This window comes from Acinonyx jubatus, chromosome A1 (assembly GCF_027475565.1).
Source record: "Acinonyx jubatus isolate Ajub_Pintada_27869175 chromosome A1, VMU_Ajub_asm_v1.0, whole genome shotgun sequence".
NCBI classification, from domain to species: Eukaryota; Metazoa; Chordata; class Mammalia; order Carnivora; family Felidae; genus Acinonyx; species Acinonyx jubatus.
In genome coordinates, this window is record NC_069380.1 from 5803240 (window position 1) to 5820586 (window position 17347).

The following is a 17347-nucleotide window of genomic DNA, read 5'->3' on the forward strand; positions in this document are numbered from 1 at the left end:
TTTAGTGATGTTGTAAACAGTGAGACATGATAAAATGGGGTGAACTTATGCACATTGGATTTCTAATTTAAGATTATTTGATAGGAAACAGTCAAACATGTAGAATCTGTATGTACATCATCCATGTAGTCCCTGATCTACATGTATCCAAATTGCAAATGGCCTCCCTATAGGATTCGCTTCTATGGCAACAGGACCTTTCCAGGACTTTTCTGTGAGGCTCTCGCGCTCAGGTCTTGATACTTGCAGCCCTCACCACTCCTGCCTTCCTGCCGTAAGAGCCTATAAACCGCAGCTGCTGGAGATACCCACCTGCACCTTGCACCTGACCACCTCGACCCCTGTGAACTCTGAGAGGGTGGAAATAGTGGTATCTGAGCAAGTCAGTGACGCCATTGTAAGTAAGTTAAGGGGAAAATGCATCCCAAATTCTAAATAATTTTTAATGACCTTTTGGAATATAAGATTTTCATCAGCTATAAATCACCAGAAATACAGTTAATACCATAGAATGCAAAGCATATTAAAGCATTAAAAACAGTGCCAACGTTTTTACATATATATAAAATCATTCCTTGCCTATGTCTTTATTTCTTTACGCTTGTACTAGAGCAGTAATTCCCAAACTTGTCCGTACTTTGGAATCTTCTGGTGAGCTTCACAAACCACTGATGCCTGTGGCCGAACCACAGAGATTGTGATTCAGGTCGTTTGGGGTGGTTTAGGCTTCTGGAATTTTTAAAAAGAATCTCTCACTGATTCTGATGTACAGACAAGTTTGGGAACTGCTGCATCTACTAGAAAGTGGTAGGGATGATGATCCTCTCTCTCTACTTACTTTCAAAGTCCTGCATTAATAGATTTCATGTGATACAAGTTAAAACATAGCACTATGTAGATAATGTAAGTTTGGTCAGTTACCTTTAGTATGACACATTTAGGCTGAAGTTACAAAGTAGGAACCTGGAAACACTGGTTGTCGTTTCACGGAACTCCCCAATGGTGAGTGAGAGTTTGTGATTACGTGGTTTGCTTGCCTGTTATGTACAGAACGCCTTTAAATTTGAACATGTATTACACCTATTTGTGTGGTGTTGTGGGCAGTTAAGTAATTCAGTCCCATTAATTTGTAAGGAAATTTGCAAAGATTGTTTTATCTTGGTTACTCCTCTGTCCCACCCAGTAAGCACAAATAATCATAATTGTTTATTTCTTGTAGAGAATGTAAGGGTGGTGTGTGTGTGTGTGTGTGTGTGTGTGTGTGTGCACGCGCGTGCACATGCTGGGGGACATTTTACATGTTATGAGATTGAAAATTTTAGTGAATCTTAGACAAAAATGCTTAAAAATGAATGTTTTAAAAAGAATTACCGTATTTTTAAAAATTGTTTTAAAAGCAAATTTTACTTTTATTTACTTAAAATATTTATTTACTTAAAATATTTTAAATAAATAAATTATTTAAATAAATAAAATATTTAAAATAAATAAATATTTATTTACTTAAAATATTTTATTTTACTTTTGAGAGAGAGAGAGACAGAGACAGAGTGTGAGCAGGGGAGGAGCAGAGAGAGTGAGAGACACAGAATCCGAAGCAGGTTCCAGGCTCTGAGCTGTCAGCCCAGAGCCCAGTGTGGGGCTCGAACTCACAAACCCTGAGATAATGACCCAAGCCGAAGTCGGATGCTTAACCGACTGAGCCACCCAGACGCCCCAAGAATTACTGTATTTAATACTTGACATTTAACAACAGAAATTCCGTAAGATACAAATTTAATAAAACCATAGTATTTCTTGTTCTGGATTTGCATTCATTATTACCACAGTGGTTCAAATTCCTATCTCTCTTTTGCGGATGAGCTAAGATCCCCCAAATATATTCTATTTATTGTATACAATAAGTCTTTACCAGATTTATTGACACATAATTTACATACCATACATCCACACATTTAAAGTGTGCAGCTCAATGGCTTTTAGTATATTAACAGAACCAGGCAACTATCAGCATCATCAGCTTGAGAACACTTTCCTTCCCTCACAGAAGAAACCCCAGACCTCTTGGCTATTACTGCCCCATCCATCCCCCAGCCTTAGGCAAACACTAATCTGTTTTCAGTCTTTATATAATTTGCCTGTTCTGAACATTTCATATAAATAGGCTCATATAATATGTGGTCTTGTGACTAGCTTCTTTCACTTAGTATAATGTTTTCAAGATTCATCACTGTTGTAGCATGATCAATACTTCATTCCTTTTTGTTAATAAACACTATTCCATTCATTGTATGTATATAGCACATACCCATTATATATCCATTCATTGATTAATGAACATTTGGGTTATTATGAATAAAGCTGCTATGTGTACAAATTTTTCTGTGGCATAGACTTTCATTTCTCTTGGGCATATACCTAACAGCGTAATTGCTGAATAATACGGTAACTCAATGCTTAACCATTACAGGAAATGCCAGACCGTTTCCCAAAGGGGCTACACCATGTTACATTCCTGCCAGCGGTGTGTGAGGGTTCCAGTCTCTACATCTTTGCCAACAGTCATTGCTGTCTGTCATTTTGATTATAGCCACCCTAATGGACATGAAGTATTACTCATTGTGGTTTTAATTTGCATTTGTTTAATGATTAATGATGTTGACCATCTTTTCATGTATTAGTTATTTGAATATCCTCTGGGGGGAAAGGTCTATTCAAATCTTTGGCATGTTTTAAAAATTGGGTCTTTTTGTCTTTTTACTGTTGAGTTGTAAGTGTTCCTCATACATCCCAGATAGAAATCCTTGTTATAAATATAATGTGTAAATGCTTTGTTCTATTCTGTGGGTTGTATTTATACTTTTTTATTGAAGTATAATTGACATACAATGTTAAATTAGTTTCAGGTGTACAACATACTGATTAGACAATTCTGTTCATTACTCAGTGCTCACCACAATAAGTGTTAGTCACCATTTGTCACCATAAAAAGTTATTACAGTATTATTGACTCCATTCTCTATGCTGTATTTTTCATCTCCATTTATCTATTTCACCCATTCCCCACCTACCTGCCATCTGGTCACCAACAGTTTATTCTCTGTATTTGTCTAGCATTTTGTTCAATTTTTTTATTCAGTTTGTTTTGTTCATTCGTTTTGTTTTTTAGATTCCACACGTAAGTGAAATCATATGGTATTTGTCTTTCTCTGACTTAACTTCACTTAGCATAATAACCTCTAGGTCTGCCCATGATGTCACAAATGGCAAAAAAAACACAAAAACAAAACTTGTTCTTTTTTATGGCTGAGTAGTATTCCATTGTATGTATATGTATGTGTATGTGTGTGTGTACACACATACCACATCTTGTTTATCCATTTATTCATCTATAGATGGACACTTGGGTTGCTTCTGTATCTTGGCTATTGTAAATAATGCTGCAGTAATCCTAGGGGTGTGTATATCTTTTTGAAATTCTGTTTTTGTTTTCTTTGTGTTAATATCCATTAGTGGGATAGCTGGATCATATGGTGTTTATATGTTTCATTTTTGAGGAGCCTCCATACTGTTTTCCACAGTGGCTGCCCCAGTTTACATTCCCATCGACAGTGCATGAGGGCTCCCTTTTCACCACATCCTCATCAACACTTATTTCTTATCTTTTTGGGATTAGCTATTCTGATTGGTGTGAGGTGATATCTCACTGTAGTTTTGATTTGCATTTCCCTGATGATCAGTCATGTTGAGCATCTTTTTATGTGTCAGTTGGCCATCTGTATGTCTTCTTTGGGAAGACATTCAGGTCCTCTACCCATTTTTAATCAGATGCCTTTTTTTTTTATGTTGAGTTCTTTTTGTATTTTGGATATTAACTCCTTATCAAATATATCATTTGCAAATATCTTCTCCCATTTACTAAGTTGCCTCTTGTTTTGTTGATGGTTGCTTTTGCTGTGCAAAATCTTTTAATTTTGGTGTAGTCCCACTAATTTATTTTTTCTTTTGTTTCCCTTGCCTGATGAGACATGTGGATAAGTGTGTTGCTAAGCCTAATGTCCAAGGATTACTGTTATATATTCTTTTAAATTTTATAATTTCAAGTCTCACATTTAGATTTTTAATCCATTTTGAATTTATTTTTGTGTATGGTGTAAGAAAGAGGTCTAGTTTCATTCTTTTGAATGTAGCTGTCCAGTTTTCCCAACACCAATTATTGAACAGACTGTCTTTCCCCATTGTGTCTTCTTGCCTCCTTTGTTGTAGATTGACTGTATAGGCTTGGGTTTGTTTCTGGAGTCTCTATTCTGTTGATCCATGTGTCAGTTTTTATGCCAGTGCCATATTGTTTTGATTACTGTAGCTGTGTGGTATATCTTGAGTCTGGAATTGTAATACATACCTCCAGATTTGTTCTTTTTCAAAATTGCTGTGGCTCTTCAGGATTTTTTGTGGTTCCATACAAGTTATAGGACTATTTGTTCTAGTTGTGTGAAAAATGCTACTGGTATTTTGATAGGGATCACACTGAATCTTTAAATTGTTTTGGGTCTTATGGACATTTTAACAATATTAATTTTTCCGATCCACAAGCATGATGTATCTTTCCATTTGTTTGTGTCAATTCAGTTTCTTTCACCAGTGTCTTATAGTTTTTGGAGTATAAAGTCTTTTACATCTTGATTAAATTTATTTCTAGGTATTTTATTCTTTTTTGTGTAATTTTAAATGGTTTTTTTTCTTAAATTTCTATTTCATTAGCAGGATATAGAAATGCAATAGACTTCCACAGGGCACCTAGGTGGCTGAGTTGGTTAAGTGACCAACTCTAGACTTTGGCTCGGCTCATGATCTCATGGTCATGAGATCAAGCCCTGCATTGGGCTCCACACTGGGCATGGAGCCTGCTTAAGATTTTCTCTCCCTCTCCCTCTTCCCTTCTTCTTCCTCTCCCCCCCCCCCAAAAAAGAAAAAGTAAAAAGAAATGCAACAGATTTCTTTATATTAATTTTGTATCCTGCCACTTTATTGAATTCATTTATTCATTTGGGAGGTGTTGCGAGCTAAACAGTATTACATCTTTCAATCCACAAATGTTTGATGACTTTATGTTCATTTAAGTCTTCTTTAATTTCTTTCAACAATGTTTTATAATTTTCAAGGTATAAATTTTGAACTTTTGTTAAATTTATTTCTAAGTATTTTCTTCATTTTTATGCAGTGGTAAATAGAATTGTTTTCTTAGTGTCACTTTCTGTTTTCTTATTTCTGTTGTATAGAAATAAAATTGATTCTTTGTGTGTTAATCTTGTACCCTAAACCTTAATTTATCTTTAATAGTATTTTAATTTTATCATTATATAATATATATTATATATATATCATTATATATATATATATATATATATATATATACACACATACATACAGGGTTTTAGCAATATATATCATATGTATATATTATATATATATATATATATATATATATATATATATATATATATATATAAAATCATGTCATATACAAATACAGATCATTTTACTCTTTCCTTTCTACACTGGATGATTTTTATTGCATTTTCTTGACCAACTATACTGCCTAGTATTACCAGAACAATGATGAATAGAAGTACTGTAAATGATATTTTTGTCTCTTTTTTTAAGTATATTTATTTATTTTTCAGAGAGAGAGAGAGAGAGCATGCGTGCAAGAGGGAGAGGGAGAATGAGCGGGGGAGGGGCAGAGAGAGTGGGAGAGAAAGAATATGAAGCATGCTCTGTGTTCTCAGCGTGGAGCCTGATGCTGGGCTCAATCTCACAAACTGAGATTGTGACCTGAGCTGAAATCAAGAGTCAGATGCTTAACCCACCAAGCCACCCAGGTGCCCCTCATTCTTGATTTTAGGGGAAAGCATTCAGTCTTTCACCATTAAACATGTTAACTGTGGGAGTTTTGTAGATGTCTTTTATCAGATTCATAAAGATCAATTCTATTCCTACGTTAGTGAATGTTTTTATCATGAAGATGTATTGACTTATGTCAAATGCTTTTTCTGAATTTATTGAGACAATCATGTAATTTTTGTCCTTTATTTTTATGATGAATGACATTATTTTTGTGTGTTAAACCAACCTTGCATTCCTGAGATAAATCCCATTTGGTGTTTTTGTGTGTAACCTTATATATATTTCTAGATTTAGTATGTTGATATTTTGATAAAGATTTTGCATCTATACTATTTTATGAAATTTATTTTAAAATCATTTATGAAAAGACAGAAGATTGAATAATGCATTTACACTGTCTTATATGATTACATAATTTCCTTTATCAATGCTCTTTGTGAACTGGGTTTACTTATTTTTAATCTGAAGAACCTCCTTTAGTATTTCTTGAAAAGCATGTATTACAGTAACAAATCCTGTCATTTTTCTGTTTATATGAGAATGTCTCTGTTTTGCCTTCATGTTTGAAAAACTATTTTGTTGGGCATAAGATTCTTGGTTGACAGGTTTTTTTCTTTCAGCACTGCCTTCTGACTTCCATTTTTGTGTGTGTGTGATGAGAAGTCATCTGTAAGTCTTAACTGGAGCTCCCTTGTCCATGAGCCACTTTTATTTCTCTGCTTTCAATATTTTCCTGTTGTTTTTGGCTTCCAACATTTTTGCTACATGTGTCTGGGTATGGATCTCTTTGCATTTATCTCACTTAAAGTTCACTGAGCCCCCATGGATGTACAAATTAATGTTGTTCAGCTAATTTGAAGCTCTTTAGCTATCATTTCCTTGAATAGTTTTACTACTTCATTCCTTTTCTCCTCTGGTTCTTATACCCCATTTGCCTATATTGGTGTGTTTAAAGGCTTCTCATATTTCTGAGTCTGTGTTAATTTTCCTTCATTCTGTTTTTGTCTCTGGTTTTCAAATTGCATACTTTCCATTAATGTAGCATAAAGTTTCATAATTCTTTCTTCTTCCAGTTCACATTTACTGTTGAGCCCCTCTAATGAATTTTTCATTTTGGTTATTAAAACTTTTCAGCTCCAGAAGTTTCATTTGGTTCTTTTTTATAATTTCTGTCTCTTTTTTGATAATCTGTTTGATGTGCCTTCATACCCTCATACCTGTAAGGATTTCTTATGGTTCTTTCAACATGTTTGTATTGGCTAATTTGAACTCTTTGTAACTCTGACATGTAGGCCCTCTCACAGGAAGTTTCTGTTGCCTACTTGTTACTGGGTATATGGGTCATGCTGCCCTGTCTCTTTGCATGTCTTGTACTTTTTGGTGTTGCTGAAAACTAGACATCTTACATAATACACTGCAGCTACTCTGGATACTAGTTTCCCTCCCCTGTCTTCAACGCTTATATTTGTTTTGATGTTTATTTGTTCTGTGATTTGGCTGGCTATTTTAGTTGAAGTCTATTTCCCCTGTAATATGAAACCTTGGTATTGCTCTTTGGAAGGTGCAGCCCTGAGCAGGCACACAGTCACCTTGGTTTTATCTGGTCTGTATTGACACTCCTTTTCCCTGATTTTTCCATTAAGCTACCTGACTCACTTGGTATTACACCAGTTGTTAGGCTCCACTAATTACCCACGGGATATTCTATTGTTTTTGACAGTGTGCTAGGGCATTAATTGTACAGCAGTCTGATCTGATTAAATTCAGGCTGGGATAATTTTGAGACAGGTCTTTGAGGTTTGTTCTCACCTCAGGAGGGCTATTTTTATCTGTTTCTGTCCCTGGTTCTTTCTGAACCAGGCCTATGGTTTAGCTTGTTGGTCTCATTTAAGAAGAATTGTTATCTTTGAGAACATCCCTAGACTTGAACTCTTCCCCCAGTATGTTTCAAACAGTCACTTCCTTTGGAAAGAGTTTTGGGGCTGTCTTTTCTTATGTACCACCTGTTACCGTAGGTAAAACCTTATTGCCACTACCTTTGGTGGTAGTGAGGTTGTTGTCACTGGTCTTCTTGGCTTGCCTTCCCAGCAATCTCTTGGAGATTCTCTTCCCTACAAGCAAGCTGTGGTGAGAGTGATCATGGATCCGGTATTCTTAGCCTATTGTGCCTGTTGTAGAGACTTTCTCCTGTGGACATAGGTTGATTGGAAAAGGAGAGCTCTAACCTCTTGGCCACACTCATCAGGAATTTGGCCTCTTCAACTCAAAGTTAGGGGCAGGGGATAAGAAATGCCGGTGGCCTGGCTCTCCTGTGAGATATTGTAACATTGAGTGATCATTGAGAATACTAGTATTCCTACCCTCTTGGCCACACTTGGCTGTAGTGGAGCTTCCATCAAGCTAGGTTGTGATTAAGATAGGGAAGGAGTAGGTCATGGCTACAATGCCATAGACTCTCAATGTTCTTACTGAGTAGTAGGTTTGCTTGAATAAATGTTTCTTCATTTGTCTTTAGGACACTATCCAGAGAAGGTGCAGAGTCATGTTTTTATAATTTTGACCAGTTTTGCTTATCTGGGTGGGAGGCAGGTCCAAGGAGCTCCTCACAACTCCATCCTAAAAGGAACTTTTTGTAAACTTGTGATTTTGCTATATTTGTTACCATTTGAAACTTTTGTCCATTGTTTTTACAGTGAAGGCCTTTAGCTATATTAATGGCAGATCCTTTCTTTTAAATACCAACCAATAACACATACAACTCAAACTCAGTGTTTAAAAAATATGTCCAAGATAAATATTTCTAGTAACACCCAATGAAAATTAAATCTGGTTAAAGAAAAATAATTATATTTCACACCTTAATTTATGGCTGTGAACCCATTACACAACAATAGCACACTTCATAAATATATCTCCTACATTTAGATGTATTGGACCCACGTTAGTCTGTAGGAAAACTTCATACATAATGTTATTTGGAAAATCGTATATCAGGAAAAGGAGACTTGGTCTAATAATAAAGTGTATTAAACTTGTGGTATAGTCCAAATTGTAGCATGAAGTTTGGGAAGTGAAATAAGAAAATAGACATAAATTTCAAACTTACTAATGGAAGGCACCTATGATTAATTAGAATGATTATGCTTTCTATCAGACCTGCCAACTCAAATATTTATTAAAAATGAACAATAAAAGCACTAATTCTCAATTTACTTATGTCAGACACAAAGAAAATGCTTTCTAAAGATCAACTGTTAAGTGTCAGCTGGACTGTAATTTTATACATATTTTTAAATTCCCTTTTTGTTGCCTTCGGGTCTTTCTTTGGAGACAAACACACACGCGTGCGTGCACACACATACACACACAGAAATACTGGCCCCAGTGAGAAAAACATGCTCTTTGTTGAATATATGAAACAATGAAGCCATTACCATGCTCCAGCATTTTCATGGGCAGCCAGAAGAGAATGAAGGAATGGACCAAAGCATTTGTGCATTGAAACCAAAATACCTAAAAGAAAACAAAGCAAGAAAGTTATGATAGTATGTTGGTCTAAATCTAAAAATACGTGACATTAGGAAATATACTTGCAGTTTGAAACACGGTTATAAAGCCAAAATGTTTTCCTAGATATGGAAAAATTCCATTTCTTCTCCTAAAAGAAATGACTATGAAATTAAAGGGTATTATTTGAAAACTCATTAAATATAAATGTGTAGGATTCAAATATAGAATATTTGTTATAAAAACTATAAAAACCTAAATTATCCAATGAAAAAGAACCAGAAGTAGTAATTTGTAAAAGAAATAAAAATATTTTTCAATCCTTAAATTGCAGTGTTTTAAATATAATTTCTTTCATGTAATACAATCTGCACCTTTACATCGACACCCAGATTTTGGTCAAAGTAAATTTTAATAAACCATATACAATTTTCTTAAAGGAAATATTAATAATATAAAATCTCTAGGGTCAAACAAGAGTACATTGGTTAGGAGATGGTAGAACAACAGCAAAAACAAATCTTTGTTCTTTTGGTTCTAAATGTATCAGTTATTTTTATGTTTGCCAGGAAGACTTACAGATAAAGGACTAGAGGAGAAAAATATGTGGAAAAAAACATATCTGTCCTGTGACCTAAATTTCCTGAAGTAAAGCTGTTTTTAGGAAAGAATGTAAGAAACTGGTTTAAAAACACAACTAGTGCCAAACTGGAAAACCTCAAGATTCATGGAACATTGGGCAGAATACATAGAAGTTTCTGTCTCTGTGGAGAAAAATTATCCTTGGACTTAGCACAACTCCTGTCCTTCCTAATATTAAAATGCAGATCCAGAAGGGCTAAATTGTTTCCAGTTAACGTGCTAGTATTCCAGAACAAAACTCAAGAATAGTCATGGTGATACAAAATAAAAAACTTTTGTGCACAGCAAAGGAAGCCATCAGGAAAACAAAAAGGCATCTTACTAAATGGGAGAAGATATTTGCAAATGATTCATCCAATAAGGAGTAAATTTCCAAAATATATTTGTAAAAAAACTTGTACAACACACACACACACACACACACACACAATCTGATTTAAAAATGGGAAGAGAATTTAAATAGACATTTTTCCAAAGAAGACTTACAAATGGCCAACTGACACATGAAAAGATGGTCAACATCACTAATCATCAGAAAAAGGCAAATCAAAACCACAATGAGAGACCACCTTACACCTATCAGAATGGGTAGAATGAAAAAGACAAGAGATAACAAGTGTTGGTGAAGAGATGGAGAAAAAAGAACCCTCGTGCACTATTGGTAGCAATGCAAACTGGTGCAGCCACAGTAGAAAACAGTATGGAGTTTTCTCAAAAAATTACATATAGTAATGCCATATGATCTAGTAATATCACTACTGGGTATTTACCTAAGAAAACCAAAAACACTAATTCATACAGATACATGCACCACTATATTTACCGCAGCATTATTTGCAATAGCCAAGATATGGAAGCAACCCAAGTGTCCATCCGTACATGAAGGGATAAAGAAGATGTGATATGTATATACAATGGAATACTGTTCAGCCGTAAAAAAGTAGGAGATCCCACCATTTGCAACAATATGGATGGGCCTAGAGGGTTCTATGATAAGTGAAATAAATCAGGCAGAGGATGACAAATACCATATGATTTCACTTATATGTGTAATCTAAAAAATAAATGAACAAACAAAAACCATAAGAAATCAATACAGAGAATACACTGGAAGTAGCCAGAGGAATGGGAGAGTGGAGGCATGGGAAAAATGGGTGAGGGGGGTGAGGCTTCCAGTGTGGAATGAGTAAGTCATGGGGATAAAAGGTAAAGCACAGGGAATATAGTTAATGGTATTATAATAGTGTTGTATGGTGACTGATGGTAGCTACACTTGTATAGAATAGATGTAGGTAGAATAATGTATAGGCTTCTTGAATCACTGTTTTACACCTGAAACTAATGTAGCATTGTGTGTCAACTATACTTTAATCAATCAATGTAAAGGGAAAAAATATATTCATGGTTATACAAAAATATCTATCATGTAGGACAAATCCAATTCAGAATTATCAGGCATTAAAAAAAAGGCAGAAAAACACTACCCAAAATGAGGAAGTAAAAATTAATTAAATCCAACTTACAACCAACACACATATTAAAATTTGTAGATAAGAATGTTGAAAGAGTATAACTCTATTCTTTTCCTTTTTTGAAACAGTATTTATTCTTTATGTTCAAAAGCTTAGTAGGGAAATAGAAATTATAAAAAATTTCCAGATAGAAATTTAATAGATTAAAAACTATAAATTTTGAGATAATAAACTTACTAGACGGCAGTAATGCAGATTCAGCATTGCAGAAGAATTAATGGCATAGATATTGCAGAAGTAATTGAAGACAAAATGATAACAAAACACCCAAACAAAAAAAATTTAACAGAGAGGAGGATGTATAAAACAAAGGTATAGGTTCAATGAAGTTTGGGACAACTTCAAGTGATCTAACATATGTATAATTGGAAGCAACAGAAGGAGAGAAGATAGGCCAGAAAAAATATTTGAAAATACAATGGCTGAAAATTTTCCAAATTTGATGTAAACTATAAACCAAGAAACTTTTTTTGTAAAGGACAAGATGGAAAAAAAGTATTTTATTCTTTGGGGGCCACAAGATCTCCATTACAACTACTCAATTCTGCTGTTGTACCTCTACGATAATCATAATCAATTTGCGAATGAATGGTCATGGCTGTTTCCCAATAAAATTTTTTGAAATCAGGCAACGGACTAGATTTGGCCTATAGCCCATAGTTTGCTGATCTTTTTTTTTTTTTTTTAACATTTACTTATTGTTGAGACAGAAAGCATGAGCGGGGGAGGGGCAGAGAGAGAGGGAGACACAGAATCTGAAGCAGGTTCCAGGCTCTGAGCTGTCAGCACGGAGCCCGACACAGGGCTCGAACTCACGAACCGTGAGATCATGACCTGAGCTGAGTCAGACACCTAACCGACTGAGCCCCGAGGGGCCCCCTCATCTTCTTAGTATAAACCTACAGATCCAAATCCTCAGTGCACCCCAAGCACAGGAACCATGAAGAAACAAGTCACCACAATCCAACTGCTCAAATCTGGGGGGGGGGGAATCTTCAAAGCATCCAGATGAAAAAAGACACATGAAAGGTATAAAGTGAGCATGACAGTAATTCCACATCAAAACAATGCAAGTAAGACAATGGAAATTACTGAAAGAAATAAACTGTCAAACCTAGAATTTTATGCCAACCGAAAATAACTTTCAAAAATGAAGGTCAAATGAAGACTTTTTGAGTTCCATAAAAACTAAGAGTTCACTGCCAGCAGATTTGCACTACAAGGAATGTTAAAGGAAGCTCTGTAGGCAGAAGGAAATCAGAACACATATTAATGTGAATCCACACAAAGGGTAGAAGATTACTGGAAATAACAAAAGTATGGGTAAAGATCTAAGTGTTTCTCTTACTATTTAAGTCATTTTGAAAAATAATTGTTCAAACACAAGTATTAATATGGTGTGGGGTTGTTAACATATGTAAAAGTAACATGAATGACAACATTAGTCCAAAGGTCAGAAGGAGAGAAATGGAGGTGTACTATTAAGGTTTTTATACTGTATGTGAATTAGTATATCACTTGAAGTCATACTACACTAAGTTAACAATACATGGTATAAACCCTAAAGCAAATTCTTTAAAGAAAAGAATTATAGCTAAGAAGCCAACAAGGAGATGAAATGGAATTCACAAAAATTAATCCAAAAGAAGTCAGAACAAGAGAAAACAAGGAAACAAATTATAATTAGGAAAAATCAAAAATGTGTAGAAAGATGGTTAAATTTGAAACAGAACACATCAATAAACATACGAAAATGTAAATACTTTAAACACGCAGTATAGAGACGTAATATCAGACTGGATAACAAAGACTACAAACTGCCCACTAGCCCACTAGAAGACTCAAATAAATGAATGAATGAATGAATGAATAAAAATAAGAGGATGGAAAAGATATATCATAAAAACACTAAAAAAAAGCTGGAGTTGTCATATTACTATCAGACAAAATAGACAAGATCAAAGAAGAAAATAATACAGGTAATTTCATAATGAAAAAGGGATCAATCAAGACAATATAAATAAATCCTAAACATTTATACACCTAATAACAGAACTGCAAAATACATGAAGCAAACCTGATAGAACTTCAGAGGGATATAGATGAATCCATACTTTGGGTTGGAGATTTTAGTTCCTCTCCAACTGAGTAATTAGACAGAAAATTAATGTAGAAGAATGTAGAAGTTTGAACACTACGAAGTTGACCTCATTTAACATTCTGTCCAAGTAAAGATGAAATATTTATCAGATAGACCATATTCTGAGCCATGAAGTAAGACTCAATACAGGGGAAAGTGGGTGTTGGGCACTGAGGAGGGCACCTGTTGGGATGAGCACTGAGTGTTGTATGGAAACCAATTTGACAATAAATTATATTATAAATTATATAATTATATTCTAAAATTATAATATATATAATACATATTATAAATTATATATTATAATTATATTATAAATTATATTTAATATATGGGTGCCTGGGTGGCTCAGTGGGTTAAGTGTATGACTTCCCCGCTCATGCTCTGTCTCTGTCTCCCAAAATTGAATAAAAGTTAAAAAAAATTTTTAATTGTATTTAATATAAAAGACCCATGTTTCTTCCAGGCATCTATATATTTTTTTAATTGAAGCACAATTAACATAGTGTTATATTAGTTTCAAGTGTACAATATAATGACTAATAATTCTAAAACACTATTCAGTGCTCATTAGGATAAGTGTACTCTTGATTCTCTATTTTACCCATTCTCTTACCCATCTCTCATCTGGAAACCACCAGTTAGTTCATTCTCTGTATTTAAGAGTCTACTTTTTGACTCTTTTTTCCTTTGTTCACTTGTTTCTTAGATTCCACACATGAATAAAATCATATGGGATTTGTCTTTCTCTGACTGACTTATTTCACTTAGCATTATACCCTGTAGGTTCATCCATGTTCTTGCAAATGGCAAGATTTCATTCTTTTTATAGTTGAGTAATAGTCCATTGCTTATATATACCACATCTTCTTTACCCATTTGTCTACTGATGGACACTTGGGTTGCTTCCATATCTTGGCTATTGCAGATAATGCTGCAATAAATATATGGGTGCATAGGGATTAATATGCAAAACATATAAAGAACAAGTAAGTTTTTTTATGAGCGTAAGTCAACTCAATACCAAGAAAACAAATAATGTGATTTAAAAATGGGCAGAGGATGGGCATGCAAGCTGGTGCAGCCACTCTGGAAAACTCAAAAAACTAAAAATAGAACTACCCTACGACCCAGCAATTGCTGGGATACAGGTGTGCTGTTTCGAAGGGACACATGCACCCCCATTTTATAGAGTACTATCGACAATAGCCAAAGTATGGAAAGAGCCCAAATGTCCATCGATGGATGAATGGATAAAGATGTGGCATATGTATACCATGGAGTATTACTCGGCAAGCAAAAAGAATGAAAGCTTGCCATTTGCAACTACATGGATGGAACTGGAGGGTATTATGCTAAGTGAAGTTAGAGAAGGACAAAAATGATATGACTTCACTCATATGAGGACTTTAAGAGACAAAACAGATAAACATAAGGGACGGGAAGCAAAAATAATATAAAAACAGGGAGGGGGACAAAACAGAAGAGACTCTTAAATAAGGAGAACAAACAGAGGGTTACTGGAGGGGTTGAGGGAGGGGGGGTGGGCTAAATGGGTAAGTAATCTCCTGAAATCATTCTTGCACTACATGCTAACTAATTTGGATGTAAATTAAAAAAAAAAAAAAATGGGCAGAGGGCCTGAATAGACATTTTCCCAAAGAAGACATACAGATGGCTGACACATGAAAAGATGTTCAACATCACCAATCATCACGGAAATGCAAGTCAAAACCACAATGAGATATCAATTTATACCTGTCAAATGGCTGAATGAAAAAAACTCATGAAATAACAAGTGTTGGCGAGAATGCAGAGAAAAAGGAACCTTCATGTACTGTATAAATGCAAATTAGTACACCCATCGTGGAAAACAGTATGACAGTTACTCAAAATACTAAAAATATGATTGTCATGTGGTCTAATAATGGCACTTACTGTGGTATTTACCCAAATGGTACTTACCCAAAGAAAGCAAAAATACTAATTTGAAAAGATACTTGCAGGTGTCTATATATTTTTAAAGCTTCACTAATGACTGGGATGCAGTTAGGTTTACTCCAGATCTCAACTCCGTGGTCCCAGGAGGAAAGCATTCCAGAAGAATCGCTTGTCTCCTCTAAAAATAGGCCTGAGTCCCTCATTTGTATTTTCCAGGATTGCCCCAATGCACAGCATGCCTCCTGAAGCTGCTCTGGGCACAGTTTGTGGGACCACACATGGTGCCTTGCTTCTTTTTCTTTATTTTCCCTCTGCCACATATTATTTAAATCTCAGTTCCCTAGATAAACTAAACCACAAGGTAAATGATTGCACAAGGCTGCATTCCTTGGTTTTTAAATTATTTTTTTTAAGCATCAGAAAAGGAAAAGAGGTACCTTTGGAGTTGAGATGAAAACCTGCATTAAATCTTCTGTTTACCTTTGTGTTGAAAATTTTCCCTGCCTGAGAAATCCTGTAGAGTTGTGGGCACCTAAGCAGGCTCTTCTCACTGCAACACTGTTCAAAGATTCCCAGAGTAAGAGGTGGTAATGAAGTGAAAATCTACATGGAAAACAAGGATTTATTAAAAAGAACTTTTAGTCTGTAACTGAGTTAATAATATTGTAACAATGTCAACTTTCCTGACTTTGATAATGTATTACTACTATTAAGATATCATTATGGGGGAAGCTGGTTGAAGGATACACAGAACTATTTTTGCATCTTCTGGTAAGTCTTAAACTATTTAAAAATAAAAATTACTGGGGTGCCTGGGTGGCTCAGTCGGTTGAGCGTCTGACTTCTGCTTAGGTCATGATCTCGTGGTTCCTGGGTTCAAGCCCCCCACAGGGCTCGGTGCTGACAGCTCAGGGCCTGGAGCCTGCTTCGGATTCTGTCTCCTGCTCTCTTTGCCCCTCCCCCACTTGCACTCTTTCTCTGGCTCTCAAAAGTGAATAAATAATAAACAATTTTAAAAATAAATAAAAATAAAAATTATTTACAAAGAAGATATTAATAAGTCCCACAGATTCAAACACATTACCAAATCACAACTTAATTTTCTGATCCAACCCTTTGGTTTAGGAGGTTATAACTGTGTAAATGTTGCTTTATGAGCATAAAATGAATACGTTTTTTCTTCTGTTTAATGAGGATAAGACAAAGTGACTACCTAGATATTTTAATAATAGGCATAATACTGCCCAATATATCTACCAATAATGACATCCGTATCCCTCATAAGAACCAGTTGTTTAAAATTTTTTTTAATGTTTATTTTTGAGAGAGAGTGAGAGAGCATGAGCAGGGGAGGGGCAGAGAGAGAGGGAGACACAGAACCCGAGGCAGGCTCCAGGCTCCGAGCCATCAGTACAGAGCCCGACACGGGGCTTGAATCCACAAACTGTGAGATCATGACCTGAGCTGAAGTCGGACACTTAACTGACTGAGCCACCTAGGGGCCCCAACAACCAGTTGTTTTCTAAGCTAGTTCACTTGACAGGACTGGCACATAGTAATTACTCAGTAAATACTTTTGTGAATGTTAGATTAAACAAAAAATATATAAAAAAATTCTTTATCTTGATAATAATCAGAAACAAAGAGATGTTTCCCAGTCACTTACTCTTCAAATATT

The 17347-nt window shown here is 35.1% G+C and overlaps 1 protein-coding gene across 9 annotated transcripts in view; it reads right to left on the minus strand.

Annotated features, from left to right (window-relative positions):
• Positions 1-17347, minus strand: part of LOC106985516 (phospholipid-transporting ATPase IB-like) — a 213921-nt gene that overhangs the window by 50362 nt on the left and 146212 nt on the right. For 8 of the 9 annotated variants that reach the window (XM_027064576.2, XM_053209405.1, XM_027064573.2 and 5 more), the window contains 2 exons: positions 16150-16272; positions 9342-9420 (listed from right to left, as the gene is read on the minus strand). In XM_027064576.2, the coding sequence (XP_026920377.1) occupies positions 9342-9420; positions 16150-16272 (202 nt within the window). The remainder of the gene's footprint in view (positions 1-9341; positions 9421-16149; positions 16273-17347) is intronic. The other variant, XM_027064577.2, reaches the window with a different exon arrangement.